Source organism: Centroberyx affinis, unplaced genomic scaffold (assembly GCF_046629955.1).
Source record: "Centroberyx affinis isolate AG114_WGS23_722 - 3 ecotype Tasmania unplaced genomic scaffold, CSIRO-AGI_Caff_v1 ptg005066l_1, whole genome shotgun sequence".
Taxonomy (NCBI): Eukaryota; Metazoa; Chordata; class Actinopteri; order Beryciformes; family Berycidae; genus Centroberyx; species Centroberyx affinis.
This window is the reverse complement of record NW_027282500.1, coordinates 121676-138557: the sequence shown is the minus strand read 5'-3', so window position 1 is coordinate 138557 and position 16882 is coordinate 121676. Positions and strand designations below refer to the sequence as shown.

Below are 16882 nucleotides of genomic sequence, written 5' to 3'. Positions count from 1 at the left end.
CACAACACAACACCAAAAAACACACGCCCACATTACCCAACGAATACTTTCACAGCCATCAAATAATGAATGCCCCTGTCAAATCATGAAATCACGACATCTAGAGGCAAACTGTAGACCCACACCTTAATATAAAAATTTGATAAAGCTGTTTAATTCATGTGTGGATGACTTTATTTTACTTTTGTTATGTGATGTTTGACTTTTCATTATTTGATGTGAATATTAATTATTTGATGATGTGAGCATTCATTATTTATTGTGGTCCTTTGTTATTTGTCAATTATGTATGTAAGTATGTTTTTATCATTACATGTGATCATTAATTGTTGGATTGTGGCACAGAAACTGTTCCATAATAATCCATCTTTTGCCTGGAGATAAATATTGCTAGAGTGGGAAAAACATTTCCCATCATCTGATTTATATTAATAAAAGGAGCAAAAATATAATAAACTAACAGTAGGAAATAAAAACCCAACATGTGTCATTTAGTCTCAATCTTTAATGCCTTTAATTGAGATGGTCATCTAATTTGATATATACCAGACAGACACACTCTTGGACTCTCAATTCTTCAATTCTCAATGTCTTTTATGAGGAGATTTCTCACCCTTAGGCCATCTTGTTTGTCTAAGTGGTTAAGGGTAAGATTTGAGTTGGACCTGAAAATGCATCAAAGGTCTGACAGGCAGAGTTCAGACCAAACCCTGGGACCCCTGCCTCGTGAAGCATACAGTGGCTGTGGTGAGTATCTGAAGGTTGATTAATACAGGAACAGAAAATCAGATTTTGACTGCTTTTATAAAAATGAGGCCCAAGTCCAATCCAAAAATTGATGTTGAGATCAGTGGTTTACACTGATTTTGTCAGATTCTATGATCATGCTAGATCAAATTTTAACTCTTGATTATTCAAGGTATGAAGGCCATAGATATCATTGTATTGATGATTGTATTTGTGACCAGATTCGATGAAATGACTACACAATACACTGAAATTCCTTGTACATTGTACTTGACAAAGTCTCTGATTCTGAATGTACAAATTATTAGGGGCACTTACTTATTTCATGAAGTACACTGATGAGGTGAAACAAAGGTGAACAAAGGAGGAGATGTAGATAAAGAGAAGCAGACATGTTACTGAAGGATTTTTAAACTTTGAGACAACTGAGATGTAGATTGTGCACTAAGGGCTTCAACTCAATATCAGGAAGATGTCCCTTATTTTCTGCATTCAGTGTAGAGTCAAAGTCAAAGGACAGTTTGTAAATGAGTCCTCTGATCTTTTTCATTACTGTCTTTCTTACCATGGAAGAAATGTAAGATCTGGGGCACAAAGGGTTAAATATTCCGCTGTTTATGTTTCTGTCTAGCCAACAGTCAAGTAAGAAGATAGAGAATAAATCAACATTTTTGCCACCCTTTAAAAGGAAAAGACTGTTCAAATAAAATCTATTAACGCCACGCCCTGCAGTCTTGTGCTGTTCTTGGTTAAAAAAGAGGGATGCTCTTGGCCTCAGATTTTTTCTTGTGTCATATCCCAAATGAGATTTTGCATCTGTTGTTTGGCCCAGACCGCACCCCTTATAAATATGACTTGTAAGTATTTTCTCAACCATTTTTGTTTGGAAGCGGCTAAGAAGAAGCACATCCAGCAGATCACTTATGGCTTATAGAGTGAGTCCCTTTTATCATTATTTGTAACTAGTTGTTATTTACAAGTTTTTAATAACTTTATAATAGCTAAGTGTCTGAGATCCATAAAGCTTAGGAATCAAATTTGTAGCTTGGAAATGAAATTGTTCTGCACCCACTCATACTTGTGTGTGCTTAGAAGGCTGTTTTAGAGTTGTTTTGCATTTATGCAAATGATCTGTATCTTGTTTTATGGAAAATTCCAATCTGTTAAATTTACTATACAAATACATCAATTTTTTTCCATATGTTTATTGATTTTTTTCAATAATAACAAAAAACAATGCACAGCACAACAACACATTGCACATCTGGAGACAAGGGAAAAAGGAAAAAACAATACACATAGCACATCCATACACCTACACTGAGCACACACACACACACACACACACACACACACACACACACACACACACACATGCAACATCAAGCATAGTCCTCGAAAGGCACAGTCAGAGTGATACGCACAAGGAATGCAAACAAACAAATACACAAAAACAACCAAAAAACGTAAAACAAAAGTTTCTCCTATTCTTATACGGGTAACCATTGGTCAAAATGCATAAACAAACAGTCACCTTTCAGGCTGCAAAGCCGACAAATACATCAAATTACTCAAGTGATTACTTTGCCTTTCTCAAGTTTGACTAAGAAAAGGCCTGCAAATTGTGATATTAAAATCACCATTATAATTTTACACACCTTGAATGGTTGTAGATTATGGTTAGATTATCAACAATGTTCGTGTTGCTGTCTGTAAATTTCATAAATCAGATTACTTCAAGATTCCATCAAATTAGATTGCTGATTACAATGTTTAGCAGGTAATCAGTAATCTTTAACTGATTACACTGTCAAAGTAACTTTGTCTATGCTGGTGATGTTCTTACTAATGTTCTCTAAAGTTAATTAAACTCCCTCTTTGCACTTCTGTCTCAAGATGAGGCTGTGTTTCCTATTCTGCGTCCTCTCCCTGCTGGCTCCTCTTGGCCACAGTCAGCTTCCAGGTTTTCCTGGTCCCAAAGGTGACAGGGGATTTCCTGGGATTCCAGGAATGCCGGGAGCAAAAGGTGAAATGGGTGGGTACCACTGACTTCACCACTGTGACTTCTGTGTAGACTGCCAAGAATCACACAGACTCATCGGACTCTTCCTCACCAGCTCATCCATAAACGCCTTCCAACTCCCCAAATTCTCCCATGTCACCTCCCTCATACAGGTCCTTCACTCCCGACAGTCTACATTCAGTAACTTTATTATGTTGGGCCAGTGCCTACACTGAGCTGCAGCTTGTCAGATCTACTGCTAGGTGCTATCGTAGGTCTGGTGAATGTTGCTGTAAGCAGTTGCTGCCTTTTGTCTGTATAACATTATTATTGGTCAAGTATTTCCATGCAGCTATCCACTAACAGATATTCATTCAGTATTTATGTAACTAAATAGTTATGGCACTGTTTTATAAATCATGTTCACATCAGAAACTTGGACTCACTCCCCACATTCACAAATAAACTCAAAACCCACCTTTTCAAAACTGCCTATATCTGACTCCCACTGCCCCTCCAGAAATTATTATTTATTTTATAATGTTCATTTATTTGTTATCATCACTTTTGTACCATTTGTTTTATATATTTTATTCTCTTTATCCCTTAGCTGTTGTAAAGCGTCTTTGAGTACCATGTAAAGTGCTCTATAAATAAAATTATTATTATTATTATGTTCAATATATTGATATAGTGTAGACATTACTGTCTCTGTAGACATGGTCACTTTTACGCACCAGCTGATATTCTGCTGTTGCGTTATTTGCAGTCTCTTCTGTAATCTCAGTAGAGCAGCCCATGCTTGTTTGTTCGGAGGTGTGGGAGCTGCTGTCAGTCCAGTGACATCAAAGTACTGACAACACTGTTGCAAAGTGACTGCTGCAAAGTGCACTGCAAAACACCAGAGTAATGACCATTTGTCGCCAAAATAAAAACAAAAACAAGAATTTCGCAAATTATTACTTTGAAATTCAAACAGTTACCTCCCACTGTCATTTGGGGCTGCCAATGTGCCAAATTGCATTGTGCAGATTATTCTACTGTTGCACTTTTGCACTTTTTGCAAGTCATTCTGCATAAAAGTGTTAACTACCTGCCTAAAATGTAAGATTATGCAACAGGGCTGTGCGATATGGTTGAACTCAATATCACAATAGTCATAAGGATTTTTTTTCATATCGATATATATGAAGATATGGCTCACGTATGCAAAATCACATTAATTCATCAAATTAATATTCATCCCACTGAACCGAATGGTAATGTAAGGTGTGATGTCAAACAAAACGGGAATTTTCAAATAATCATATCTCATATATCCTATCATACCTCATTTTGTCAGAGTTTTTAAATAAAATTTGCTTATTGTCATCAATTTAGACAGCAGAATTGTGTGTCACGATATACCAAAATCACCATATCATGATATGATTCCACTAAAAGACGATAAACAATAATACTGAATAATCGCCCAGCCCTATTATGTAACATGTTTTTGAACTTCTGATCAGTTCCACTATGTGTATTTGCTGTTCGATCAACCTGTTATTACAATTTCTTTTTAAGTCTCTTTCCCTGCTTTCCAGGGTTCCCTGGACTACCGGGAAGAGAAGGACCACCTGGAATACCTGGACGATCTGGACAACCTGGACGACCTGGACGACCTGGACCAGCTGGACCACCTGGACCACCTGGGGCACAAGGACCATCTGAATCAAGACAAGGCCATACAGGTACGGTATAGCCTACCTTCCATCAGTTGAGTATTTGCTATTAGTTGAGTACTTGCTTTTTTATCATTCACTATTAGACAGAGGATACTTAGGAATTAGTTGGCATATTGCTCCAGAGGGGTCAGAGTGCACAGCAGTACCCCTTGAACTAGTGTTCAGTGTCTTACACAAGGATATTTCAACAAAGATGGGCACATTGGCTGTTATAGGGATCAAAACGAGCTAAGTGAGTTTCTGTTTATGGGATGGGCTACCTAACTGCAAGACCTCACTGCCACCTAGGATTAACCAGGAGCTGACAAATTACATTCATTGTACTTGATGAATAAAGTGACACAGATTCTGATTGTCATCCACAGTCGGAGAGGTTATCCACTAAGCCACTAGCTCGTAGATGCAAGTGCCTAGCACATCTCCAACAAGTCCTACAGCACATGCTCTAACTATATACATATATGGTAGAAATACATGAGGGACAGGGTTTACTCTTGTCTCAGTGCTCTATGGTCATCACCAGGAATCATTCACTGTGTTGAGAGAAGGAAACAAAAAGAAGTGAAGCTGAAAAGGGGAGATGGACATGTCATTTGTGGAAGGTGCACGTCTGTGTGCTTGTGCATGACAATATAAAGTGCTTAGGAAAGCCCCATCTTATTGCCAGTTTGTTAACTGAACACAATCTGTTTGATCCAGATTCCACTGGTTCCCTGAACTCAGAGTTTGAAGCCTTAAAGAACAGCATTGCTAAATTAGAGCTGGGTAAGTAACCTATACAAGCACTAGGTGTGCAAATGTGGAAAGTGACTCACAACTGCTCTTCTGACAGCACTTCATTAGATCTCTTGTGGTACTCTACTTTTGTGTACCTAAAAGTCAGTACTTTTACTTCTGCTTGAGTAATTTTGAAGTATTTACTCCAACGTTTATTCGAGTAAGATGTAGTTTTAGATAGGAGTAATAAGTAAAATGATGTGTGCAATTTACAGTAAGACACAGCCATTCTGGACACTGTTAAAACAACATGATTTAAAAGGGGCCAAATTTGATGGTCAGCTAATTTTTTTGATGAAGAAGATTAACAAAATCCTAATGTTCAATCAATATAACATCAAATGAGTAGCCTACATTTTGGCCATTGTTAAATAGGCATAGGGCTGTTTAACTTTTTTAACAACCCAAATGTCTACTTTAATCTCTCTCCCACCTATGTGTGGTGAAAGAGTGTCTGATAACTGTCAAAGGAAGAACAAACACATAAAACCTGTTTGGGAAAGGGAAAGATTTGGACTAGAGCTTGTGGCAAGGAAGGCCAAGATGACATTTAAAATTTGGGTTTGTAGAAAACAATTGTGTTCATTTAATCAGTTTTTTATTTCTCATTCGCTGGATGATGTTTCCTTTTCAGCTGTAAACTACGACTTTATCCGGAAAGCTGGTCAGAAGTACTTTGTGTCCTACAAGGAGAGAAACTCTTTCTCCGAAGCCGCCGAGTTCTGCTCCCAGCGAGGCTTAGAGCTGGCTTTGCCCCAAAACGAGGAGGAGAACAACATACTCACTCAGTTCTTTGGGACAGTTTACAAAGAGGCTTGGATCAACGTCAATAATAACAAAGCGGAGGGGAATTTTGAGACCGATATGAAAAATCGACCCCTGACTTTTACCAAATGGGGAGAAGGGCAGCCAGACAAGTCCATCGGGGATACAGGCTGCACCAAGGTGTCAGACACCGGAGTCTGGCAAGTGACCAAGGAATGCTTCATAAATGCCTTCATCATCTGTGAGTTATAGAAAAGTTAAGCACACCTTGTGAGTCTTGCTTTCAAGGTTAAGGACCCCCAAAGAGATATGACCAGTGGTTCTCAAACTGGGAACCCCCAGGGGCTCTTGAGATCATTTTGGGGCATTGCCAGATGATTTATGTGATTGGAAATATTTCTACTATACAGATTTATTATTTGTACATTTTCTGATTTTTCTCAAATCTTTGCTTTTGTCGTCCGAAATACTGAATAGTTTCCAGCCTAGGCCTCCTCTGATAATCAAATGAAACAACCTGAATAGGGAAAATCCATTTTTTGGTTGGACTGTTCACCACTCTGCATGCGCAGCCTGTGATGGGGGTCCCGAGTAGTAGGCATTGCTTCGTTATAAGAGATTTTGTCCAAAGGAACCCAATCTGAGAAGATTTTTTATTGTAAGTTTTGATTAAGTGGGTGATCATGCTTTTGCTATTAGGGCCCCTTCCCTTTGGAATAGCCTGCCCGAGGATATCAGGCAGGCAAACTCAGTGGCTTCCTTCAAATCCCTTCTTAAAACTCACTTTTTTAGACTTGTTTTTAATACCTGATTCATTGCTTTTATGTTTTTTTGTTTTAACATTTGTGTGTCTCTTGTTGTTTTAATTCCATTCTTACTTTCTGTTGTTTTTCTGATTGTTAATCTGATGTCTTTGTAAAGCATTTTGTAACTCTGCTTTTAATAAGTGCTATATAAATAAAGTTATTATTATTATATATGCAGAATTGCATAACTGTCTTCACTGTAAGGGGAGGAGGGCAGTGAAACCAGTGAAAAAAAAAAAGTAATCCTTATACATTCTCTCATTGTGTGTCTAATGAATGAAATAATAGTGAAATTAAACTATTCCTTATTTTGCTGGGGATCCCCTGGGACCCCCTTCAATGACCCCTGGAGGTCCCCAGACCCCAGTTTGGGAACCACTAGGAATATCTGTTTTCTGCTGCTAAAATGTCATAGTTTTACAAAATCATTATTCAAATGCTAAACCTGAATCGCTTGGCAAAAAGGTCTCATTGTATTTCAACATTTTGGTAAGTACATGTAAGTTCATCACACATTTTTCACACCTTTTAAAGGAAAAGACTGTTCCAATAAAATCTGTTAAAGCCACGCTCTGCAGTCTCGTGCTGTTCTTGGTTAAAAAAGAGGGAGGCTCTTGGCCTTAGATTTTTTCTTGTCATATCCCAAATGAGATTTTGCATCTGTTGTTTAGCCCAGACTGCACCCCTTATAAATATGACTTGTAAGTATTTTCTCAACCATTTTTTTTGGAAGCGGCGAAGCAGCACATCCAGCAGATCACTCACGATTTATATAGTAAGTCCCTTTTTATCATTATTTGTAACTAGTTATTAACAACGTTTGAATAACTTTATAATAGCCAATTGTCTGGTATCCATATAGCTTGGGGAATGTTTTGCACCCACTCATACTTGTGTGTGCTCAGAAGGCTGTTTTAGAGTTGTTTTGTATATATGCAAATGATCTGGATCTTGTTTTATGGAAGATTCCATCCGGTTGTGAGGCTAGGGACTAAAGAGTAACAGAGAGACTGTATCTTATTAGCAAAAAATGGTTATTTGTTACAGTTACTATACAAATAAATCAAATTACTGATACTTAAAAAATTAAGTGATTACTTAGAAAAGGCCTGCAAATTGTGAAATTAAAATCACCATTATAATTTTATACACTTGGAATGGTTATAGATTATGATTACATTATCAACAATGTTCATGCTGCTGTCTGTAACTTAAAATAAATTAAAAGACGGCATGCTTAACTGCAATTTACATAGATTTTGGAGGTGAAGTGACTTAAATGTAACACAGAGTAATCAGATTACTTCACTGAAATTTAGATTCCAGCAAATCAGATTGCTGATTACAATGTTTAGCAGGCAATCAGTAATCTTTAACTGATTACATTATCAAAGTAACTTTGCCTACGCTGGTGATGCCCTTACTAATGTGCTCTAAACTTAAACTTAAAAAAACCCAACTCTTCTGTCTCAAGATGAAGCTGTGTCTCCTTTTCTGCGTCCTCTCCCTGCTGGCTCCTCTTGGCCACAGTCAGCTTCAAGGTCCTCCTGGTCCCAAAGGTGACAGGGGATTTCCTGGGTTTACTGGATTGATGGGAGCAAAAGGTGAAATGGGTGGGTACCACTGACTTCACCACAGTGACTTCTGTGTAGACTGCCAAGAATCACACAGACTTATCGGACTCTTCCTCACCAGACTCTTAGCTCATCCATAATGCTGCAATACGCCTTCAAACTCCCCAAATTCTCCCATGTCACCTCCCTCATACAGGTCCTTCACTCCCGACAGTCTACATTCAGTAACTTTATTATGTTGGGCCAGTGCCTACACTGAGCTGCAGCTTGTCAGATCTACTGCTAGGTGCTATCGTAGGTCTGGTGAATGTTGCTGTAAGCAGTTGCTGCCTTTTGTCAGTATAACATTATTATTGGTCGAGTATTTCCATGCAGCTATCCACTAACAGATATTCATTCAGTATTTATGTAACTAAATAGTTATGGCACTGTTTTATAAATCATGTTCACATCAGAAACTTGGACTCACTCCCCACATTCACAAATAAACTCAAAACCCACTTTTTCAAAACTGCCTATATCTGACTCTCCAGAAATTATTATTTATTTTATTATGTTCATTTATTTGTTATCATCACTTTTGTACCATTTGTTTTATATATTTTATTCTCTTTATCCCTTAGCTGTTGTAAAGCGTCTTTGAGTACCATGTAAAGTGCTCTATAAATAAAATTATTATTATTATTATGTTCAATATATTGATATAGTGTAGACATTACTGTCTCTGTAGACATGGTCACTTTTACGCACCAGCTGATATTCTGCTGTTGCGTTATTTGCAGTCTCTTCTGTAATCTCAGTAGAGCAGCCCATGCTTGTTTGTTCGGAGGTGTGGGAGCTGCTGTCAGTCCAGTGACATCAAAGTACTGACAACACTGTTGCAAAGTGACTGCTGCAAAGTGCACTGCAAAACACCGGAGTAATGACCATTTGTCGCCAAAATAAAAACAAAAACAAGAATTTCGCAAATTATTACTTTGAAATTCAAACAGTTACCTCCCACTGTCATTTGGGGCTGCCAATGTGCCAAATTGCATTGTGCAGATTATTCTACTGTTGCACTTTTGCACTTTTTGCAAGTCATTCTGCATAAAAGTGTTAACTACCTGCCTAAAATGTAAGATTATGCAACAGGGCTGTGCGATATGGTTGAACTCAATATCACAATAGTCATAAGGATTTTTTTTCATATCGATATATATGAAGATATGGCTCACGTATGCAAAATCACATTAATTAATCAAATTAATATTCATCCCACTGAACCGAATGGTAATGTAAGGTGTGATGTCAAACAAAACGGGAATTTTCAAATAATCATATCTCATATATCCTATCATACCTCATTTTGTCAGAGTTTTTAAATAAAATTTGCTTATTGTCATCAATTTAGACAGCAGAATTGTGTGTCACGATATACCAAAATCACCATATCATGATATGATTCCACTAAAAGACGATAAACAATAATACTGAATTATCGCCCAGCCCTATTATGTAACATGTTTTTGAACTTCTGATCAGTTCCACTATGTGTATTTGCTGTTCGATCAACCTGTTATTACAATTTCTTTTTAAGTCTCTTTCCCTGCTTTCCAGGGTTCCCTGGACTACCGGGGGGAGGAGAAGGACCACCTGGACCACCTGGACGACCTGGACGACCTGGACTACCTGGAGTAGATGGACTACAAGGACCACCTGGACTACCTGGGGCACCTGGGCCACAAGGACCATCTGAATCAAGACAAGGCCATACAGGTACGGTATAGCCTACCTTCCATCAGTTGAGTATTTGCTATCAGTTGAGTACTTGCTTTTTTATCATTCACTATTAGACAGAGGATACTTAGGAATTTGTTGGCATATTGCTCCAGAGGGGTCAGAGTGCATAGCAGTACCCCTTGAACTAGGGTTCAGTGTCTTACACAAGGATATTTCAACAAAGATGGGCACATTGGCTGTTATAGGGATCAAAACGAGCTAAGTGAGTTTCTGTTTATGGGATGGGCTACCTAACTGCAAGACCTCCCTGCCACCTAGGATTAACCAGGAGCTGACAAATTACATTCATTGTACTTGATGAATAAAGTGACACAGATTCTGAGTGTCATCCACAGTCGGAGAGGTTATCCACTAAGCCACTAGCTCGTAGATGCAAGTGCCTAGCACATCTCCAACAAGTCCTACAGCACATGCTCTAACTATATACATATATGGTAGAAATACATGAGGAACAGGGTTTACTCTTGTCTCAGTGCTCTATGGTCATCACCAGGAATCATTCACTGTGTTGAGAGAAGGAAACAAAAGGAAGTGAAGCTGAAAAGGGGAGATGAACATGTCATTTGTGGAAGGTGCACGTCTGTGTGCTTGTGCATGACAATATAAAGTGCTTAGGAAAGCCCCATCTTATTGCCAGTTTGTTAACTGAACACAATCTGTTTGATCCAGATTCCACTGGTTCCCTGAACTCAGAGTTTGAAGCCTTAAAGAACAGCATTGCTAAATTAGAGCTGGGTAAGTAACCTATACAAGCACTAGGTGTGCAAATGTGGAAAGTGACTCACAACTGCTCTTCTGACAGCACTTCATTAGATCTTTTGTGGTACTCTACTTTTGTGTACCTAAAAGTCAGTACTTTTACTTCTGCTTGAGTAATTTTGAAGTATTTACTCCTACGTTTATTTGAGTAAGATGTAGTTTTAGATAGGAGTAATAAGTAAAATGATGTGTGCAATTTACAGTAAGACACAGCCATTCTGGACACTGTTAAAACAACATGATTTAAAAGGGGCCAAATTTGATGGTCAGCTAATTTTTTGATGGATAGTCTAAGAAGATTAACAAAATCCTAATGTTCAATCAATATAACATCAAATGAGTAGCCTACATTTTGGCTATTGTTAAATAGGCATAGGGCTGTTTAACTTTTTTAACAACCCAAATGTCTACTTTAATCTCTCTCCCACCTATGTGTGGTGAAAGAGCGTTTGATAACTGTCAAAGGAAGAACAAACACATAAAACTTGTTTGGGAAAGGGAAAGTTTTGGACTAGAGCTTGTGGCAAGGAAGGCCAAGATGACATTTAAAATTTGGGTTTGTAGAAAACAATTGTGTTCATTTAATCAGTTTTTTATTTCTCATTCGCTGGATGATGTTTCCTTTTCAGCTGTAAACTACGACTTTATCCGGAAAGCTGGTCAGAAGTACTTTGTGTCCTACAAGGAGAGAAACTCTTTCTCCGAAGCCGCCGAGTTCTGCTCCCAGCGAGGCTTAGAGCTGGCTTTGCCCCAAAACGAGGAGGAGAACAACATACTCACTCAGTTCTTTGGGACAGTTTACAAAGAGGCTTGGATCAACGTTAATAATAACAAAGCGGAGGGGAATTTTGAGACCGATATGAAAAATCGACCCCTGACTTTTACCAAATGGGGAGAAGGGCAGCCAGACAAGTCCATCGGGGATACAGGCTGCACCAAGGTGTCAGACACCGGTGCCTGGCAAGTGACAAAGGAATGCTTCATAAATGCCTTCATCATCTGTGAGTTATAGAAAAGTTAAGCACACCTTGTGAGTCTTGCTTCACAGCGGTGGTTCCCAGACGTTTTCATGTCAAGGACCCCAAAGAGATATGACCAGTGGTTCTCAAACTGGGAGCCCCCAGGGGCTCGTGAGATAATTTTGGGGCGTTGCCAGATGATTTATGGGATTGGAAAAAGACATTTCCCCAAACCCCAGTTTGGGAACCACTATGAATATTTGCTTTCCACTGCTGAAATATCATAGTTTTACAACACCAGCTAAAAGGTATCACTGCATCATTATATTGCGCCATGGTATCATTACTGTTGCAGAGTAGCCTATATTCTCCTATAAAAATAACTATAGCAAAAAAAAAAAAACCACACACACACACACAAAAAACAAACATAAATAGTAGTCTACAATAAGGTCACTATAAACTCATTATGTAGGCTACAGACAATAAGTAGGCAGCCTAATAAGTGATTTTTTTATACTGGGTGTTTTGTAACCATACTGTATTGCACAATAAAGCATACTTCAGTATGTTGCAGTCTCATGTCTCTGACTGTAAAGTAAAGATATAGGACCATTTATTTCGAAGTCAGAGTGAACTTGCAGTCTCTCATTTACACTTTAGGGCGGTTTAGCTATCTGGCTAATTTAACTTCATAAAATAAGCCATGCCTATCGTGGGGGAAACCGCTGCACCGCTTTCCATTCACCTTGTGTGACTGAATGTACATCATTCAGTATTCCCCAAATTAAACATGCCTAAAAGCTGTTGTGTGGTGGGCTTCACAGCCAACAAACTTAAAAACCGTGAATTAGTTTTTTGGGCTCCCGAGTAAAACAAGGGAGCCGTTGAGAAGAAAAATGGGGATCTAGGCTGTAAGGAGAGAGGCGCTGACAGCGGTACATGGTAGAAGAGGGGGAAACATTGGGACCCTGAGACTACACTTATAATGTGGCCAGCATTTTGTCACTGGTCAGTAACTTACCAGTAATTATCTAGTTATATTCTTGTAAGATAACCTGAATGTTAAAATGTGTTTAAAAGCGACATGCTGTCCTAACATTAGGTTGCTACTAAGCTAACATTACTAAGCCAATTCCTCTCTATAAAACAGATGCGACGCTGACGTACAGCTATGCTTCCAGAAGTGAAATTATTCAAAGTCAACTTATTATCTTACCTGGTGATTAAATTAAGTAGTGGTAAATAAGATAAAATAATTAACTTGTGCGTACAAGATAAAAAAAAAACACCTTGTGCAATATTTTTTTATCTTGTGTGCACAAGATAATTATCTTGTGCGCACTAGACAATAACTTGTTCCCACAAGATAATTAACTTCTGCGCACAAGATAAAAAAATATCACTTTTCGGGACTTTAGGGGCTCCGTAAAAAAAGGACATTGATGTACCTTCTCCTCTGTTGGAGGCAGTGTGCCGAAATGATTCTTTGACAGACTTGTCTACTCGAAAACAGGAAAAACCTTGTCAAGCTGTCCATATCTTTTAAGATTTCCTCCCGATCGCCGCTTTTGGGATATTGTTTTCCCCCACGGTGGGCGTGGCTTTCGAAGAGTATGACGCGCTCTGCAGTGTGTCCCGCCCACTTCTTGCCTATAGGCCCATCCAATCAAGCTGCCTTTTTTTTTTGGTAATAAATCTGTTATTATTAAAATGACTTAATATGTGGTTTGCATTCCTTATCTCTTTATCTCTGTCTATTTATGTGATATTCGGCATTTCATTTCATGTGTGACTTAGGCTATGCAACTGAAATCTACAGTGGCGCGCGCCTGCTGTGGGAGGAAAACCTTCAGTTGGGCCAGATGTCCTCAGGTCCTCTGCCACAGTTCTCAAATACTGTTATCCAATAATTCAAACAAGTGCAGTAGAGTTCAATATGATAAAGGTTTACTGAAAAATCAAAACGAATACACGTAAACCTGAGCTGGACCATGGTTCAACTAACTTGATTTCTGTTTGTTCATCCTTTTATATTCTTTAATACGCCCCACCTTTTGTGGGGCTTAATAACAGATACCTCCTTCAATAACTCCCCTAACTTTCCTTCATCTTAATACATCATTATTTTTAATTGCTACTTCTGCTTCTGCTTGCTAAAAAGCTCTAATCTAGAAATATGTACACAATCAAAAAATGGTGTCAATATACTTCTCATTAAAAACACTGACATCATATGCTTGTTCGCTATAATCATCAACATCCCTGTATACTGGATATCATACTAATTAAACATTCATGCAGGCCTACACAGGCCTTCTGGTGAGTCAAAATCTCCCACACTGCGCCAAATTGGTTGTTTTCTAGAAACAAACTCGCTGCTGCTTTGCTAGCTAATGCTATTGTAGCTTAAAAACGACCAACAAAGTTAAGCTAGCAATGGCAAAACTACGGAGCCCGGGAGTGGCCATTGGGAGAGAAAAAAAGTTATATCGAGTCCACGATTTACTGTAACGTGCGCACGTTACAGTAAATCGTGCGCACGAATGGACTAAAACGTTCGTGCGCACAAGATACAATTCGTTCCCTCGATTTCGTTAATTTGCAATTTAGGAAAAAATGCAACTATTGCAGATAGGCCTAGGATTTGGTATGTTAATATCCATTGTCTGTTTACACTGAATAGGCATATCCCCCAAATATTGCAACATATTTAGCCACTTAAACTTCAGGGCATGTAAACACAATCAGGTGCTGCAACACATCCAGGACAGCGCCACATTTAAACATAATCACCAATGTGCACTGACTCTTTATAAACTTGAGAGGACATATCACTATTTCACTATTTTCACGTAATGAGGAAATCGAGGGAACGAATTGCATCTCGTGCGCACAAATAAACCAAAACGAGGGCTCATTTTAACCAGATCGAGGGAACGAATTGTATCTCGTGCGCACGAAAAAGAGAAAACGAGAGCTCGAATTGCATAGCGCGCACGTGACATAATTTTTTTTTCACCGAATTAGCGCAGTCAAACTCCACAACAGACCAGGCCTTCAACGCTTCACAGCCGCGGCCTCCTTACTGCCTGGATCCGTGACATTTGGTGAACTTTGAGCTGCTGAGGAGCCCGAGCAAGCAGTTTGGCATATCCATCGCAGAGGCTGAATACTCTGTTTTCATTCAACAGATAAGACACAAAATGGTTGCGGGACAAAACTATCCATCTCTAATGGAAGTGCTTGACAACTGTCCAGCAGAGATTTTCCCCAATGTCAGCGCACTGCTAAGCGTTATTATAACCCTGCCAAGGACATGATCATGTACAGTGGAGAGACTTTTCTTAATGACAAATCGGATAAAAACAAGACCGAGAGCCTCCATGTCAACACCTCGCCTGAACAACTTCACCCTTTTGTCTTTTGAACAGGAACCGTCAGACTCATTGGACTACGATGAAATCAAATCATCTCTATCTTCAACAGTAAGCCCCGACGTCTACGCCTCGTCCTGCAGGCCTAATTATGGATTAATATGACCCCAGGAAGACATTAAGGTAGGCCTCAATTTATCAGGCTGTAGCCATTGTAGCCTGTTGTGTGTTTCTGCATCATGCCAAAATAGTGATGACATGGAATAATTAGCAAAGTTGGTTGTGAATGTTGTTGATATTGTGTCTATGGCTGTGCATTGCATATTTATTATACAACATGGCTTGGCTTTGATGCTTAATAGTACTCTATGCAGTCGCTGTGTGTGAAGCTGTTTTCATTGTCCCTACATCTGCTATGGGGTGCTTGTTCAGATTCTGAATATAGGACTTGTTGGAATATAGTGTCTTGTTGTAGTAACTGGACAGAGTGGATTGGTTTGATTTTTAGGGATGTTGAGGGATGTCAGTATGATTGTGAGGAAGGTGTAGCTTCCCTGCTGTTTCTGTGCTGGATTCTATTGAATAGTAACTCGCTGCAGGTGATCGATGAGAACCACACAGATGTCTTCAATTCCACTTTATATTTATTTTCACCACCACAGCCACATTATGAACATCCATCTGATGAATCAGTGGTTCTGTATAAAGTAACAATATACAAGTATAAACATGTAAGAATGTTCATGTAACATGAAACACAAAGCATGTAAACAGTGCTCATATGAATAAGATATTTAACTAACACATATGCAGATTACAGCAGAGAAATTGGGTAACAGGGTATCTGTGAAGCTTAAAACAGCCTGTAGGCAGCACTGCCCTCTACTGGCCGATAATTTACATGCTGGACATCATCATGAATTGTGTGGCCCATCCACTTTTATTCAGGCCCAGCTGCAATTTCATTTCTGGCTACGCCACTGACTTCTAGGCTATGTGTTTTAATCTTAATGCCTGTTTGAATTTCTTACCTAGGAAGGGAGGCTTAGTAGACGTGGGTGTCATTAACAAACACATAAAACGGAGGAGTTTGAACACAGACGTGTAGGGGAAAGAAGCCATTTGAACATAGAGACGTTGTTGCTCCTACAGTTAGTTTCCATCCAACGGCCAAGCAAATTTTAACAGAACTTTTGAAATTTCGCCAAAAGACCCCCCCACATTAGATTAGATGGCTGAAACTACCCAAGACAAACTGTAAAGACTTTAAAGAATTGTTTAGTATCGGGCAAACCGTTATTGTTGTTTCGTCTCAGATTGGCCACAGTTTGTTGTCCACTGACAAAAACGGAGAAACACGACGCATTAGAACATGGCAGCTTCAAACATTGCTGTCGTAGGCTAACGTTATATGATATTCAGATGACATTTCGTGGCGACTTTACCGACAACTTTACAGGAAGTCCAAATCAATGTCCCATTTGAAATGAATTGCGGAGTGTCGTTCGTCGACTCGTTCGTGTCAGACATTATTTAACGTATTCGACGTAACGTTACGTTTCCATCGCTATTTATCGCGTAGTTTCTTAATCGACGAAAACATTTTC

The 16882-nt window shown here is 39.0% G+C and overlaps 2 protein-coding genes across 2 annotated transcripts; both read left to right on the top strand.

The window, feature by feature from the left end:
* The first annotated feature begins 1639 nt into the window (after window positions 1–1639).
* On the top strand, window positions 1640–6647 carry LOC139666625 (pulmonary surfactant-associated protein D-like). Its single transcript, XM_071545913.1, has 5 exons — window positions 1640–1682; window positions 2644–2782; window positions 4336–4482; window positions 5176–5241; window positions 5888–6647. The coding sequence occupies exons 1-5, from the start codon at window positions 1671–1673 to the stop codon at window positions 6268–6270; spliced, it is 747 nt and encodes a 248-aa protein (XP_071402014.1). The 5' UTR covers window positions 1640–1670; the 3' UTR covers window positions 6271–6647.
* A 1651-nt stretch (window positions 6648–8298) lies between these two features.
* Window positions 8299–12442, top strand: LOC139666615 (pulmonary surfactant-associated protein D-like). The gene is made up of 4 exons (XM_071545902.1): window positions 8299–8428; window positions 9998–10156; window positions 10850–10915; window positions 11569–12442. Exons 1-4 carry the CDS (start codon window positions 8299–8301, stop codon window positions 11949–11951), a joined length of 738 nt encoding a protein of 245 aa, XP_071402003.1. The 3' UTR covers window positions 11952–12442.
* The last annotated feature ends 4440 nt before the right edge of the window (window positions 12443–16882 follow it).